Source organism: Pleurodeles waltl, chromosome 3_1 (assembly GCF_031143425.1).
Source record: "Pleurodeles waltl isolate 20211129_DDA chromosome 3_1, aPleWal1.hap1.20221129, whole genome shotgun sequence".
NCBI classification, from domain to species: Eukaryota; Metazoa; Chordata; class Amphibia; order Caudata; family Salamandridae; genus Pleurodeles; species Pleurodeles waltl.
Window position 1 is genome coordinate 1028439498 of NC_090440.1, and position 16791 is coordinate 1028456288.

General features: G+C 44.3%; 1 protein-coding gene across 2 annotated transcripts in view; it reads right to left on the reverse strand.

Annotated features, from left to right (window-relative positions):
- The window catches only part of SLC12A8 (solute carrier family 12 member 8), a 608584-nt gene that overhangs the window by 404008 nt on the left and 187785 nt on the right, over positions 1–16791 (reverse strand). For both annotated transcript variants that reach the window (XM_069224286.1, XM_069224284.1), the window contains exons 3-4: positions 15871–16017; positions 1886–2077 (exon numbers count right to left, since the gene is read on the reverse strand). In XM_069224286.1, the coding sequence (XP_069080387.1) occupies positions 1886–2077; positions 15871–16017 (339 nt within the window). The remainder of the gene's footprint in view (positions 1–1885; positions 2078–15870; positions 16018–16791) is intronic.

The following is a 16791-nucleotide window of genomic DNA, read 5'->3' on the forward strand; positions in this document are numbered from 1 at the left end:
GTGGCATAGAGTGCAGTGGTGTAGAGTGCCGAGTAGGGCCAAGTGGCATAGAGTGGAGTGGCTTAGGTGGTGCAGAGTAAAGTAACAGAGTGGTGCAGAGTAGAGTATCGTTCTGATCATATTAAAGAATTTCTTCAACACACTTCAGAAATAACAAAAAATGAGCATCATTTGTGCGTTCATAATTCTGATGTGTTCTGAAATACTTACACAGTTAATTTAAACGTTGTTGTGTGCTCGAAAAAGGCACTCTTTCCTACCACCAGTATCCACCAAGATTGTCACAGAAATTATCTTACTTTGAAGTTAGAGAAAGAAAAGTACACGACCGCCCTTGGAAGACAGCACCAAACATTTGACCTCGGTCTTTGAATGCACAGCAAATGTGACAAGATTAGAGCAAGATTTAAAGGCCTGCCTGAAAGCATGTTTCTGGAAGGATACAGAAAACATGCTTTAGGCAATGGGAGGGACAAACTGAACCTGGAGAGTCTAAAGAAAATAAAGTCAGCAAATGGAAAGCCAAGAAGTGTGGGTTACAAACCACAAGGCCAATGGCAATCAACAAGCGGAATACATTCCTAGGTTAACCTTCTGAAAGTCTCCAAGATGTCTTTAGCAAACCAGACAGCTGTGTGTCTGGTAGGCTGCGACCTAAGAATTTAAATATTAAGTGTGCAGAAGCACAAATATTGGAGCAAGTGGCCCTTTAGTGCACTGCTGCTGGCAGGCCTTCAAACAAAAACATAAAAAATGGAGAGTGGGATAAAAAGGGGTGGAGCAGGGGCAAAACAACAGACGGTGGGAAGGTGAGGGAGGTTGGATGGTTTGAGTCAACAGTGAGAACACGAGGAGAGGGGCTATGGGGGTAAAAGACGAAATAAAGGTGGATTTACGTTCAGAATGTTTCCAGGCATGAAATGTTGGGTCCTCATACCAAAGGTATTGGTCAGACCTCTCAGCCAGTAGCTAAAGCCAGCTGGACCACAGTATCCAATGGCTGAAAGGTGCTGTCCGGAGGGAGGGGATTAGAAAGAGAGAGCAAGAGACAGAGACATGGAGAGTGAGACAGCAAGAGAGAGACAGTAAAAGTGTGTGTGTGTGTGTTTGTGTGCACCCACATATTGTGACAAAAGCTCTTACCAGAGCTTTCTGTAGGTGAAGCATAAAAAAAGGCTAAATCTATGACAGAAATAAAGAACGCTTACATCCAAATCCAGTTAGTACAATAGTAAATGATGGTTCTACAGCTTTTCACAATTTTAATTTGGTTAAAGGAAGAGCATGGAATTTTTAGCATGTAACACCCTCTTAACCACAACACGTTATACATCAGTTTTACAGATTCACTAAGCTTTGCCATCAATGTAATCTTCACAATAAAGTGTTAGTTTTCGTCATGGCAATCCTACTGAGGAGCTGGTTTAACTTGGAAACGTTGTATTCAGCACGACTAGACAAACCTAGACTAGACACCATCCAGGATCCCTAAACAGCAAACTTTCATTAGATTCTTGCTGTTTCCAGCATAAGAAATACTTTCAAAGGTTGTTACCTGTTTTTTTTTAAGACAACAGAATGTGAAAATGCCATTTTAGGAGCAGGACAAATGTAGTGTATAACCTCAAATGGTGTTTGCTTTGACAGCTCTCTGTAAAAGACTACTTACCTGCGAGCGGAGCCCTGAGGATGGGGAAGGTGCAAGAGGTGGAATCACGCTATGGAAGATTATGTTGGGATTCACGGTCGAGCCTGGGTCCAAGGGAGGTTTGGTCATCATTCTGTATGTCCTTGACAGTACACCTCTTACAGGTGGGGTGGGTTTGTGCTGTTGCATATGTATGTATAAAACTCAATAAAAATATATTAAAAAAACACTATTTACCTGCCCAAAAACATAGAGGAGTCCAACAGTCCCGCCAACCTGGCCTCCAAGTGCTGTTGAGATCATGGAATAAACACCACCACTTCCGATGCTGCATCTCTCACATACACCAATGCCAGAAAGCACTGTTACCAAGGCAACCAGGATCACAAAGGATACCAGAAACATGCCCAATAAGATGCCAGTGTTCCCCTAATTTTAAAATAAAAAATAAAAATTACAAATAGTAAAAGGCCATGTAAAGAAGACAGTCAGTTAACAACTAAACTGCCTAGCTAGGCAAAAACATTTTTGTATACAGAGTACATTCTTGTGTGCAGGCACCATCCTTTGACAAAGCCACAATTCTTGTAAGTGAGACTCCATTGTAGGCTATCAAGATAATTAGAGAATTAACCATTGAAGACAGGGGTCTGCTACACCCAGTCAGCAGGTTACTCACTCAACAGTACAGATATAGAATACTAAAATACTCCAAAGTGTTGGCTGAATAAGAAAGATTTAAGATGAACATCTATTCGCATTAGGGATTTTGAAAAAAAATATTTCTGAGAAACATTTAAGTGCCATGGATCTGAATTGTTGGTGGGTATTTTAGGATATTTATTGGATTTAGTGACAATCTGACAGGCAAGGCACCAGAGGACAGAAGTTCTCTACTATTGTGTGGTTTCCATTTTCATTGTGTTATTTCATTTTAGATCATGTAGTTCAGTTTAGTGGCTTTCATATGTGTTTTTTTCAGGAACACTATATCCACTGCATGGCAGCCTATAGCTTGTGCCACCAGTATGCTTTTTATGGGGTTCCCCACCCCATTAACATTCGCCATAATTAACTCCAAGGTATGCATCACAACAATCCCAACTCGCTAGTCCTCCCACCATGTATTGTGTTCCCCTGGGGTGGTACATCAACTTCCTCGGAGTAATGCGTTGCTGTATCTACTCAACCATGTGAACAATCCCCCCCAACTTCCTCCCTACCTTACCATGCAATAGTCTTCGAACTGACTGCCTCCCCAATGCACAGTATCTCCTGCACAGTATCTCCTTGGCCCAAGTAACTTGAACTGTAAATGCGGAAACACTGCACCACACGTGCCATGTTCCTGATGCGTGGGGGCGCTGCCCGCATGGAACTTATATCAACCAATACCCACTGTGCTAGTCATGTCCAACTGGGAGCTAAGTCCATTGCCCACAGCTCCCAGTCCAGAGAAGTCACTAAATTATCTCATCAGGTGTCATAGGGGTAACCACCAGCAACTCTGAGACCTCGTGGCTCCACCTTGATATGAGGCTCCATCACCGACTACTCAGTCTCCCTCTGCAGAGGCTCCCATCTATGGGAGGTCCCTAACACACCCGACCTTCGAATGTCCTCCCCACTTTCGCACTCTCCGATCCTCCCTGAATTTTCAACGGAGTTGTCTTTGATCGGGATCGCACTCCTCCCCACCGCTTACATGACCGCAAGAAGCAATGAAATGATGACGGAACAGGGAGCCTTCAAAATATCACTTTGTATAGGGCAAAACATTTTGCACAATGAAGGATGCACATTTATTTACATGATTAGGTGACTTATGTCACATTAACATAAGAATTGTGTGTGTAGGTCATCGTGAACTGTGCCAATTCTAATCTCGCAGGACTTTTAACATCAGCAAATGTTACCAGTTCAAAACCTTAGTACGTAATAAATATGACTTTGTATCAACAACAGCACAGTATATTTTAAAGGATTGATCTATTATTTGGCCTGAAAAAGTCAATACTTTGTTGCACCACTTTAGTATCCCACATTTTTTGCTGGATAAATAATTGCCCTTTGGTTTATTTATTATTTCAGTTTACATCTGAGCATGTAAGAGGAACAAGTGCCTGGTATTGCGTTACCACAAACTTATGGCTTAAGAATTGACAGATTTCATTATCATCATTACACACTGGTTACGTTTTATCTTGAAGAATTAATATGAAGGCGATATTTACACAACTGTCCTTTCTTTTAATCTCTCCTCAATTAAGCTATTTATAAATGCATTTGAAAGTTTGAATCTGTTAAATATCTTATAGCTCTTATAAAATGACACTAGTCATACAGTGCTTGCGTTAATTTCTTAAGAGTTTATAAATACATTTTATGTTGAAGTCAGAAGACTTTTTTACTTCTACTGTACTTAAGCTTTCGATTAAATATTGCATTGCTATAGCATTCTCACCTCCTACTCAGAGATCGAAACATGTGGCAGTGAATGTTGTTGTGGACATTCGTCACCACTTGGTGGTGCGGTTTTAACACCGATTTAATATGGCGCTTGACTGAGGAGCTCCGACAGATAAGGCGTGCTCTTCTAAAATCCTGGCAGAAGGGGCAGTCAAACCCCCCTTCTGCACACCGTGATGACCATGGAAGCCCAGCAGTACATAATCTGTACGAAGCAGGCCTGCTGGGCCTGGAGGGGAGGTCCAGGGCCCGACGGAGATCTTCCTCTTGCAGCCTCGGCAGTAGGCGGGGAAGAGTGACATAGGCTGCTCTGATACAGAGGGAGCACAAGGACTTTTGGTTGTGCTCTGCCTTTCAACAGGGGTATATGGTGGCTAAGAAGGCCAAGAGAGACCACTAAGGTTCTGGACAATTAAGGAGCTATGGCAGCAAGATCGACTTGCAGCGCAAGGAGCAACTGGAGAGTAGGGTGACCACCTGGCATTGAGGCAAAATCTGGACAGGACTGTACAAAATTCAGGACAAAATGTCAAAATTCAGGACAAAAATTCAGGACAAAACAGCAAAATTCAGGACAAAAATCCAAGAACAAATGTCAGTTTTACAGACACAGCCAAAAGAGGCCATGCCTCACTATTTATCAGTGCATTTTTTTTACTGTTTTTTTTCAAACACAGCACTATTTATTCACTGCGGTCTTTTTGTGATTGCCTCCTGGTAGGCTACATTCAGGTGTCACACTACGTCCTTGTTCAGAAGTAAATTAATGCCCTTCAGCACTGTGTCAAGGTCATCACCCCTATCCAAATCTACCCAATCTTTCTTAAAGAAAAAGTTACAACAACATTTTTATTATGTTTCTGAACATTTTAAAACCCGGACAAACAGTTTGGGAAACATTAAGCTAATGAACCTTATGCTAGTTTAAACAAATTGAACAAAAACATCTGGCTCACCCCAGCCGCCCATGGACTGTCAACCTAAAATATTTTTTAATGAGGCAGGGTAGATGGTGTGAGCGACAGTCTCACATTTAATGTAGGATGTGAGGTACCCACAACTTGTCTGTAGTCTCACAGCACTAGAGTGTATGTCTGGGACTCTACAATCAAAAATAATAAAAGAGGAGGATAAAATTGAGATCAAATGGGAAGTTGTTGCTAAGAACCAGATAAATAAGGAAGAGAAGAACAAGATGGGACAATTCCTAAAATCAGACAAGATGGGTCCACCAAGACTATCGGAAGGTACTGGGTTTTGGGAGTTGTCTCTGCAGACAGGAGAGAAAAAGAAGAGGCACTGTCAAGTGGTTGAACAAGCAGGACCCACCCACCTTGGCAAACTCTTCTGGTGCAATGGTCCGCTGTTCGGGCTTGTGAAGCATGAGCAGGGGCCAGACACCTTGCAAGGCTGTGCAAGGCAATTGCCCGCCTTGTCCATGTCTTAAAATGGTTTTGAAATTGAGCAAAAGCCAAACTAGTGATCTCGGTTATCCCTAAGTGTCAAGTACACATAGAGTCTTCAAAATATTTGTGATGTAAACTGCACAAACAAAATGTATATATTTTTTTAATGTAATTAGTGTTTATCATATGACACTTTTTTCCCCTTTATATACAATTAGACCTCATACTGAACTGGGAACCAGTTACCTTTCGATACCTAGTGTTTAATATCTACCATTCTCCCACTGATTTGGAGGATGAAAATATCGGCAGAGCATCATGTTCCCTCCGAGCCCAGTTTGCTTTTTGATCTTCTCTTCTGCTTTCTGTAGTGGCCCACGTGGCACTAGTGAAGATGGTGTGCATCCGATGATAGTATTATCTTCCAAACCTTCCCTTGCCCGTTGTCCTTTCCTTCTTCAGACATGCCACACATCTGATTTGGTCGCTGGGGTGCTGTCGGGTAGCTCTTTCTACTCTAAAGCTACCCGTGACTGCGGGTGGATTAGGCCTTCTGGACTTAGAATGCTATTATTCAGCTGCACAAGTCCAATGCGTGGCTCGCTGGCTTTCTGCCCGCCCCCTGCATGAGATGGGATTTATCCGTAAAAACTTTTAAGGAGGGCTTACTGCACTGCTCATTGTCCGCTACTGAACATTTTATGGATCACCATTTGGGGTTATCATGCCCAGTTTTCTCTTGCCTTGCTAGAACCTGTAAACTCACTGACACAAATAAACCCTGTGCTCCTGTACTACCTTTGCAAAGCCTTCCCACTTGCACAGGATGGCTGTGCTCAGAGCAACTCCCTCAGTGGCATGCTGCAGGTGTCTTAAAATTGGGGGATTTGTTTTTGGATGGCGAGCTACTGAATTTCCAAACCCTTGTGGCAGACTACCATCTTCACCTCAGTCAACTCCTTACTTACAACCACCTTAAACAATTATTAAATGCCCTATTTCATGTCTGCTACCTAGGACAAACCCTACATGAGGTGTGCTAGAAGCTCTACACCATGGGAACTGGTGGAAAACTGATAGAATGGTGGTACAGACCTTTCCTGCAACATTGAGACCACTCCAGGTCTTCTCGTCATACTACCTGGGTGATTTATGTAGCCAAACCTCTGCAAGATACGTAAAGGACTAAAATACTGGACTTTCCCCACAAAGTATCCCATGGCTATCACTTTAGGTACATCCATAGAGCTTCCTTGGGAATGCATTCCTCCCAGAGCTTGCCATTGGCTTTGTAGTTTGTAACTCACATTTTGTTGCTTTCAATTTGCTGGCTTTATTTGTTTTAGGCTATGCCTCTTGAGTTCATCCCTTCCCTTGCCCAAACCTTATTTACAGTATCCTTCCGAGTGCTCCCTTTCTGTAAACAGGCCTGTAAATCTTGTTCTTATTTCATCACATTTGCTGTACAATAAAGGACAAGGCCAAATGTCAGGCTCTGTCTTCGGTGGGAACATAGTTTTTACTTTTCTTTCTCTGACTTCAAAGTGAGAGGATTTATGTGACAATCTTGCTGTATACTGGGGTTAGGAAAGAGCTTTTTCTATCACATGACCACATTCAAATAAACTTCAGAATATATCAGAATTAGGAGTACAAATGAAGCACATTTCTGTTAATTCTGAACTGTGCTGGAGACAAATACCTTTATATGATTAAAACAAATCATTGCATTAGGTGATGCAATTTCCACACATCATTGTCTGTGCACTGTATAGTTTTATTTGAAAAACTGTATGTCTGTGCAATGTAATGGTCATTTCAATCAGAATCTGTTATCTGTAATGGCAATGTGTTACCACATCAGGCATACTTCACTCCACTCTGCTCTGCACCACTCCACACCACTGCACCCTACTCTGCATCACTCCTCTTTATACCACTCTATGCCACTGCACTGTGGGCCACGGCACTCTTCTCCACTATGAACCTCTCCACTCTATGACACTGCACTCTAAGCTACTTCACACTACACCTCTCTATTCTACACTGTACCACTCTACTCTACGCCTATGCAATTTACACCTCTCTACACCTCGGCACTCTGCCCCCCTGCACGCTATACCACTCCAATCTAGTCCGCACCACTCCACTCTATGCCACTCTGTAACACTGCACTGTACGCCACTGCACTCTATGCTTATACACTCTATGCTAGTACACTCTACTCTGTAACACTCAACTCTATGCCCCTGCACTCTACATCAACACACTGTACGTAACTCTAATCTACTTTATGCCAGGGCACTCTACACAATTTTACTCTATACCATCAAACTCCATGCCACACTATTCAATTGCACTCTACCCTGCACCTCTCCACACCATGCTACTTCACTCCACTGAGAAACCATCTACTTTACACCACTGCATTCTATGCCACTGCAGTTTACCCTACACCTCTCCACTCTTTGTCACCGCACTCTACTCTGAAACAATATATTATAAGCCACTGCACTCTACGCCACTCTGCACCACTGCACTCTAATTCAATGCACTCTACGTTAATGCACTCTAAACAACTGCACTATACGCCACTGCACTCAACACTCTACAACACTGCACTGGCCACCACTATATTCTACACCACTCTACTCTGTACTACTGCATTCTGCACCAATACACTCTATTCCACTGCACTCTATATCACTTTACTCTGCATAACTCCAATCTACATCACTGCACTTTAGAACACTATACTCTGCTCTGCACTGCACCATGCTACACTACTCCACTTTGCACCACTCTATGCCACTGCACTGTATGCCACTCGAGTCTACTCTGTACTCTATGCCACTGCACCACTCTATACTACTGCACTCTCTGCCACTATATTGTAAGCCAATCTACTCCACTGCACTCTATGCCACTCTACTCTGTCCCATGCCACTCTACGCCAATGCACTCTAAACTGCACTGCACGCCACTATCCTCTACTCTGCACCACTGTACTATACGCCACTGCTCTCTGTGCCACTCTGCACCACTGCACTGACACTCTAGTCTGCAACATTGCACTCTCTCCGCCACTGTACTCTACACCACTCTACTGTACTACTGCATTCTACGCCACTACACTCTATGCCAGTGCACTCTATGCCATTCCACTCTATGCCACTCTACTCTGCATCACTCCACTCTGCGCGACTGCCATCTACAGCACTATACTCTACTTTGCACTGCACCACTATACACTACTCCACACCACTCTATGCCACGCAAGTCTACACTGCACTCTATGCCACTACACCACTCTACACTACTGCACTCTCAGCCACTCTATTGTATGCGACTCTACTCCACTGCAATCTATGCCACTCTACTCTGCCCAACGCCACTCCATGCCACTGCACTCTAAACAACTGCACTGTACCCCACTGCACTCTGCTCTGCACCACTGTGCTCTACGCCACTGCTCCTATGCCACTCTACTCCACTCTACACCACTATGCCACTAACTTTTAGCCATGGTGAACAGCAGCCACTCTGGTGTATAACATGGCTAAAACACTTTGGCAAAGCCAATAACTGTTGCGTAGACGAGACCTATTGGCCTTGCCAATGTTTGTTAGTGTTATGAGGTACCAAGGCCCCTGAAAGAAACTGTGAATGTGTAAACCCTTATTTTAAACATGCATTACACATATCATAATATAGGTTGCTACAAAATGCACAACTACATTTAGGTTAAATAAAAAAAGTCCTTCTAATATACAGATTTGAATAATATACAGTTTATAATTAGTACTAAAAAAATTTTAGACAGTGCATTAAAAACCACATACTCAGCAGCTCCCCTTGAAACACCCTCACAATGCCTTTCTAAAAGAAAATATCTTTACCATCAGAATGCTTCAAGTGACTCCTTTGATTAAAGTCAATGCAGGTTTCCAAGCCCTTTACATTTGAAGATTTACCAGTTGCGCACCTTTGTATTTCTTTAGGTAAGGAGACACCCTGGCAAGAAGGCAATTTCTTATCTGTCTGCCCCTCCCTCACTCAGACCACACGAGACTCCCTGCCTTTCAATCCAGCTGGGGAAACTGATCTGCCCTAATTACATTTTGTCCTTTAGGTGAAAGGCTAACATTACGGGCAAATGCTGACGGTTGAGCCTTTCATCACAGACAACGGCGGCAGGGCGAAATTAGGGGCAGTCCATGAAAATTAGGGACGGGTAGTCACCCTACTTGAGGGGGTAAAGGACTGTCGCTCTCTGCGGCCCAAGAAGGTGTTCATCACAAGCCGCCCGGGGGCTGGTGTAGTGCACACAGAAAACATGTCACACCCCAATGTGAATACCGCTGACAGAGTAACAATGGTGCAAGAGAAACACTCCTAACCACTACCTGAGATCCGCCTGAAAAAACGTGTTCCAGAGCGAAGCTGGGAACACACTCTCTATACACACAGACAAAACACTGGGAGAAGTGAACTGAGAACCTTCAGTGAGAGATCTAATACAGGCAATATGAGATACACAGACACCGTTAGAGGGGAAAACAGACACCATAGCCATTGATGTCACCTTGATCTGGGCAGACATCCAAAAGATGTCCACTAGAGTGTCAGCCACCTAACGAACACAGAGACTCACTACAAATGCTGTAGAATGAGGTAAGGCGCCTGGGTGAAGCTACCAAAAGACTGCATGCAAGGGCGGAGGAGGGGCAGTCCCACTGAAACAATAGTTGCATAGTGGGTCTACAAAATGCTAGAAGGGAAAGACCCAGAGCGCTTCCTTGAGAATTTTATTTGCAACTCTGTTTCCAGGGGACCTCTCATCACACACTGTGGTGGAAAGAGCCCACAGAATATCTGGAGTGCCCTTTAAACCCAACACCAGGCCAAATCTGCTTATCGTCAAAATCATGAACTACAAAGACAGAAATGCAATCCTTAGGGCGGCCCATACAAACGACCCACTGCTCTATGAAAAACTAACAATAATGGTGTTCCCGGACTATATTCAACAGGGGCAGATGAGGAGGCGACCCCTTGACAGCGTGATGCTGGGACTGCAAAAACAGAACTTGACATACATGATGATCTTCCCAGCAAAGCTCCAGGTTGTCTCAGTTGGACACTCCAGGTGCTTTACTACACCGAGGCGGTGTGGAAATGACTGGTGTCCAGACAAGTGAAGGGGACGCAGACTTAAGAGACAAATGGAGGAATCAGTGGCCCGGTTCCCAAGGTCAGACAGTCATGCAGGGGACTCACTGGCAACCAAGTCGGAGTTGGAGAAGACTGGTTCAAATCTGGAAAGAGACAGTTAAAAAAGAAAACAGCCCAGACCTCAGCCCAACAATCCACAAGGTCGAGGAGTCCTAAGAAAGGGTCGGCGAGCAACCAACAATAATGTCACAACTACGCCACCACAAAAAGTAGACTACACCTGGTGTTTTACACTAACCACAGTTATTGTTTAAGGTTTAATGGGGTGGAAAGTAGAATGGCAGATGCCTCAGGAATTGGAGTGGCCACCAGTTTTAAGGCAACAGCCTGCGGCCCTAGGGTGGGAGAAGGGGGGATAAAGGTGAGGTGACAGGCAATCTCTTTATCTACTACATTACAGAGGTTGATTTAGCACCAGAGTTGTGAAGATACACTGACTGCGATATGGAAGTAGACATAGGTGGATACTCAGGGGAAGGAGTTAACGCTAATCTCCTTGAATGTCAATAGCCTGGGACACCAGGTCAAGAGAGAGATCGTCACTCTGTACTTAATGTGCCATAACCTTGAAATTATCCTGCTACAGGAGACTCACCTGATTTTAAACAAATGTGCTTTATTGGGAAGGGTTTGCTAAAGTGACTTGGCTCACGCTTGGATTACCATTGGCTTCAGGGGATTGGGCATTCCCACTGGAAAATTTCTCCCACGGATGAGTGTCAAACCTAGGTTGACCTTGGGGGGCTGTTATGTAGCAGTGAAAGGAGACTGGGAGGGGCAACCAATCGTGCTAGCCTCTTGGTATTTCCCCCAGAGTCTACGATCCAATATGCTGCAAAAATAGGCGTGTGGTTCTTCCAGCTTCCAGAAGTGCTCACAGTGATGAGAGGTGACCTTAACCTCTCACTGAAAAATTGTGAAGACAGGTTATGTGAGGGGGGACAACTGGGACATGACTTCCAGCTTCAGTCCTTTACGGACACAATGGGACTGCTGGATGTGTGGAGGAAAGCCCACTCCATGGAAAGACAATACACATATGCTTCTGGGACCATAGAGTCCATGTCGCAGACAGCTTACATTTTGGCTCCTAAGATACAGGGGTCCTGCTTTTGGAATACCAGCCACCTGCCCAGGGGCATATCATATCAAACCCTCAAACACACACACACCTGACAAGCATGGGTGGTAAGAGAAGGGGTGTGTGGAAACACAACTCCTGGGAAATGTCAGACTGGTTGACTAGGAAGACGGTTGAGGAAACTACAAAACTGTATTTTAAAGAAAACACAGTCTCTGTAGACTGAGGATTAGTGGTCTGAGAGGACTATAAAGCATTAATGAGGGGCACCCTGATCTCCAGTGTCACAGGAAGAAGAGGAAGCAAGCAGAGGAGGAGACAGCCTTAGAGGACAAATTAGCTGAGGAGACAGCCCTAGAGGACAAATGAACTGTCATACATATAGCAGCCCACCGCAAACCAGCTGCACAAAATGGCATTGCTAAGGGAAGAATAATGACAGCTAGTGAAGAAGAAGGCACAGGCACAATTCTGATCCAAACAACACACATTGCATAAAGTAGAGAAATAGGCCAGAAAATTGTTACCGTGACTTGGCCAAGAGGGAGGGAGGGAGGGATATGGTGGGAACATAAGGTGAGCATGGAGGGCAGGAGGGAAATGGTGACAGCAGAGGGTATCACGCAAAGACCTTTGAGAGGTTCTTTGAAAACCTATATAATCCCGTCGTGGAGGTAGGAATGACCAGTAGGGACTGAGGACCTAAGGGACTTCATTGCAGTCATACCGGTCTCTTTGATGAGCTCTACTCGACACAACCTCTGGAGGTTGCATGGATGCCTGGCGGAGAGCCGCACCTTGTGGGAACCTGGGATCTTGTTGACACTGGATGCCAAAAAGGTCTTTGACTCAGTAGATTGGTAATACCTCTGACAACATCGCTAAGTTGGGGTTTGGGCCCGGTTTTATCTCATGGTCCATTTACTATACACAGCACAGGTGGCAACAGTCAGGGCTCACAAGACGATTGGACAAGGTGTTCACTCTGTCCCCTGATGTTCACATTAGCGCTTGAACCACTGGCATGTTGGGTGAGAAAGAAAACCCAAATTAGAGGTCTGAGATGGGACCCAGACTGGGAAAATATCATCTCCTTTACGCAGATGACATTTTATTATAATTGGCAAATCCCCACACATCGATAACTACAGTGTTACAGATGTTGGGCACGCTCAGGAGATATTCAGGGATCAGAATCAACTGGTGACCATCTGCCCAAGAGGAACGCACTGATTTCAGTGCGTTCCCCTTGGGCAGATGGTTCCCAAGGGTGAGGTAGACATACCCTCCTCGAATGAATACTGATGACTTTAAATACCTGAGGGTATACATCACCTTAGGCCCATTCGACTTCCACAGGTGCAGCCTCAGTCACATACTCGAAGACTATAAAGGGACGCTTGGCACTGGAAAGGCTCTTGTTGTCCCTGATGGGCAGGCGACCCTATATAAGATGACAGTGCTACCCAAATTCCTATACATGCTTCAGGACTCCCCATAACGAGTTCCCATTGGGTTTGTCAGGGCAATGGACACAGTCACACAGACACCACTGTGGGACTGGGGCACCCCCTGCATAGCCTCACAAACCATGACCAGAAATCAATACAATGAAGTGCTGGTCCTCCCGGATCTCCACCCCTACCACTGGGTGACAACGCTCCTAGTGGTGAACGACTGGGCATTTTCAACACGACAAGAGGGACAACCTGCGTCGTGCACCCCCACCCCCAACAACAGTGGTACACCTTTTACAAAGCAGTGACAAGAAGATTGGTGTGGGACAGGCGGTTGACACTTGAGACCCCCTTCTAGAAATCCAACACCCTGGCGAAACTGCAAACCCTAGAAGGCAAGACACAATGGGACCTAATAGGGTTAACTAAACTGGCACACATTGTGTAGGGCCTCCGCTCCTTTGAAGAGCTGCAAGCAGAATACAAATTGGCAAACAGTCAATACTTTCAATACACCCAGTTAGTCACAACATGCACTGGTGTACTATGGAGAAAAGTTATGAGATGTGCCAGCGGAATCCCAACTTGATTATTGGGTGGTCTTCACCCACCTTCACAGTCATACAGTCACTGATTCAGAAAACCCTGCAGGACCATAGCCAGCCTCCACTTGACAAACTATGTAGCTAATGGGAATGCAACCTGGGAACACTGGAGGAAAAGACCTAGATGGAAGCCTGCCGACACCCAAGAGAGGTAGCCTTCAAGGCTGGCTGTAGACTGGTGTAACAAAAAATACTACAGTGAACATATTTCATCACAAGAGCCAGACTATTCCATATGGGAAAAAATGAGAGTGATAGAAATCTGAGGGACTCTAAACAACAAGGGACACTATTAAATACCCTGTGAGAGTGCCCCAAAATACGGGCCTACTGGGTAAAAGTGACAGGTCCATTTCGGAGCTCTTAAAGGAAAAACTACAGAAGATATCTAAGACTGCCCTCATGGGCATCTGGGGGAAACAAGGAGGGTCTAAGTATGCCAGACTATTTAGTAATGTGGAACTCACAGTGGCCAAACAATATAGTGCCCGATGGTGGGCAGGAGGAGAACCTCCAACAACTGTGCAGTGGAAGATAGGCCTGGACTGGTGCATGTGGGCTGAAAGCAGTGTATACAAGGCACACGGCTGCCCGCAAACATTCAACAGGGTCTGGAGCCCATGGAAAGACTTTAGAGACAGAGAGAACCCAACACCGAACTTTCATCCCAAATTTTGGGGGATTCTTGACTTCAAATGGTGACTGTTGATAATAGACTAGTAAAGAACTGTAAAAGGATGACTGCTTTGGTACAGAATAACAATAAAAATGTTGTTTTTTTCAAAATTGCTCCCCAATTCTATTTGGATAAGTACTGCAAAAGCAGCACTGGTGCAAGGTGTTGAGTTTTTTCAAGCTGACAACAAAGGCCTCAGATTTTTGTGTGCTGTGGGGGAGCTTAAGCATTGTTTTAGCAGGGACATCCATGCAGTACCTATACGGCTTATGAAGCCCAATACAAGAATGAGTGTAATTTGGACACGTCAGCAGTAACAGAAAAGTCACATCAAGGCAACAAAGGTGGTAAATTGGGACTTGGTTGGTGGGAGTTGCTGGCCCTAAGGTACTATGTGATCACTTTTCCGACCACCAGCTTTGACCCACTCGCACATCATGCACCTCATGCTCTCTCCATTCCTTTCTCTATTCCTGACCATTCTAGACCAAGAAAAGTCATCAGGTAAGGTATATGGTGTACTCGTGCCAATTACATAAGGCACACTGTGCCAGATTTGACTGCTAAGAAGCCTTCTAGGGTACAAGTCTGTGTAGATCATTCTGTACAACTCTGCTCTTTTGCACTGCCTATAAATACAGCTTGCTCAGGAGGTAGACATAGCAAGGAGGTGCTGCTGCCTGACATTTCATTATAGGGGAAGACAAGCAGGCCCCAGTGGTGTAAGGGCCAGAATGCAACAAACTGAGGTGCTGAACTCCATGTGCTGCTGCTTCCGTAGCAGTGGGTCAAAGGTGTTCAAAGGCAGAGAAGTCCCACCAGAGGTATAGAGTCCATAGGGAAGACTTTTACAGTCCACTTATCTCTTCACAGATCAAGGCCTTTAGCCCTTTACTCTTTGTTCATCCCCTGAGCAAAGAGGTCTGTGCTATTCCAACTTTCAGGGTTTGAAGAACACAATTTTGGGGAATATTCAAGGAGCCATGCACCTACATGCAACCAGGTGAAGCCTGAAGAGGTTCACACAAAACAACAGATAGCAAGAGTAAGACTCAGTAACCTTGAACTATTCCTTCAAAACTCCTACTCCCTTTCATTTCAGTTCTCCTCATGGCCACTTCTTGTCTTAACTCACAAAACATTAAAATACAGAAATGGCTGCTTCACGTCACTTTCCTTTCACTGTCCCTCTTCCTGTAGCGGGCTTCTCTATGCCCTGATAACGCTATTAGATTAATATTTAGAAAAGCAAATGCACTCTCTATGAAAACACTGAATATAACTTTCACTTACCACCAGCCACCCAGTCCTCAGAAAGAGAACTACTCCAAAAATGTTGATCAAACAGGACGTGAAGACTCCATCCCAAGTACCAAACAGCACTGGTTCCCACACAAACAAAGGAATCTTCCACCACGGTTCCGTCTGACTTTGAGTGACCTGGTGAAGAGAACAGCTCACATGATTTCAGATTTAGGATCATAACAAAACTACCCTTTTTGTTCTGACAATTAACTGCATGACATGATTTCAATATAGAGACCACTCTGTTTCATATACAATAAATAATGGTTTTGATGACCCAAGTTACTTAACCAAACCAACTGTGGGAGCTAATTCATAATGGAATGTTCTACAAAACAGTTCAGTTTACCTTTTTTACCACACGAGTTGTCAAACTGTTTAAATAGCAAGTAGGCCTGAACGAGACAACTGTTGCTACACACGAACAGTGCTTCAAGTCTGTGGTCCGAGGATCCCTGGGGGTCCACGAGGCCCACTCAGAGGGTCAGCAATTGTTTTACAAAATTAAATAACATTCTAATTAATCAATTTATAAAGTATAAAAAAATGGAAAAAAATCTGTATTTGAAATGTGAGTGTCTGTATTATGTTTACTTTGTTTTTGTATTTTTTGTGTATTGTTTTGAGGTTCAATCATAGAAACTGCCTAGGCCCAGGGTCCCTAGTGTCCAGTAATGACGCAGGGAGGGCCCCTGTATTGCAGTAATGATTCATTGCTGGTCAACAGAAGTGAAACAGTTAAGTAGCGGATCATGTTATGTTTTCAGCAAAAAGACTGAGTCACACTTTTTTTTTTTTTTTGCTACAGCTGAATTTACATACAAGCACATGTTACTGTAGTTTCATTTGGATGAACGTAGGTAAAGCCTCACAAGCTTCCTATCCCATGCTACATAAAAAATGTCCTAC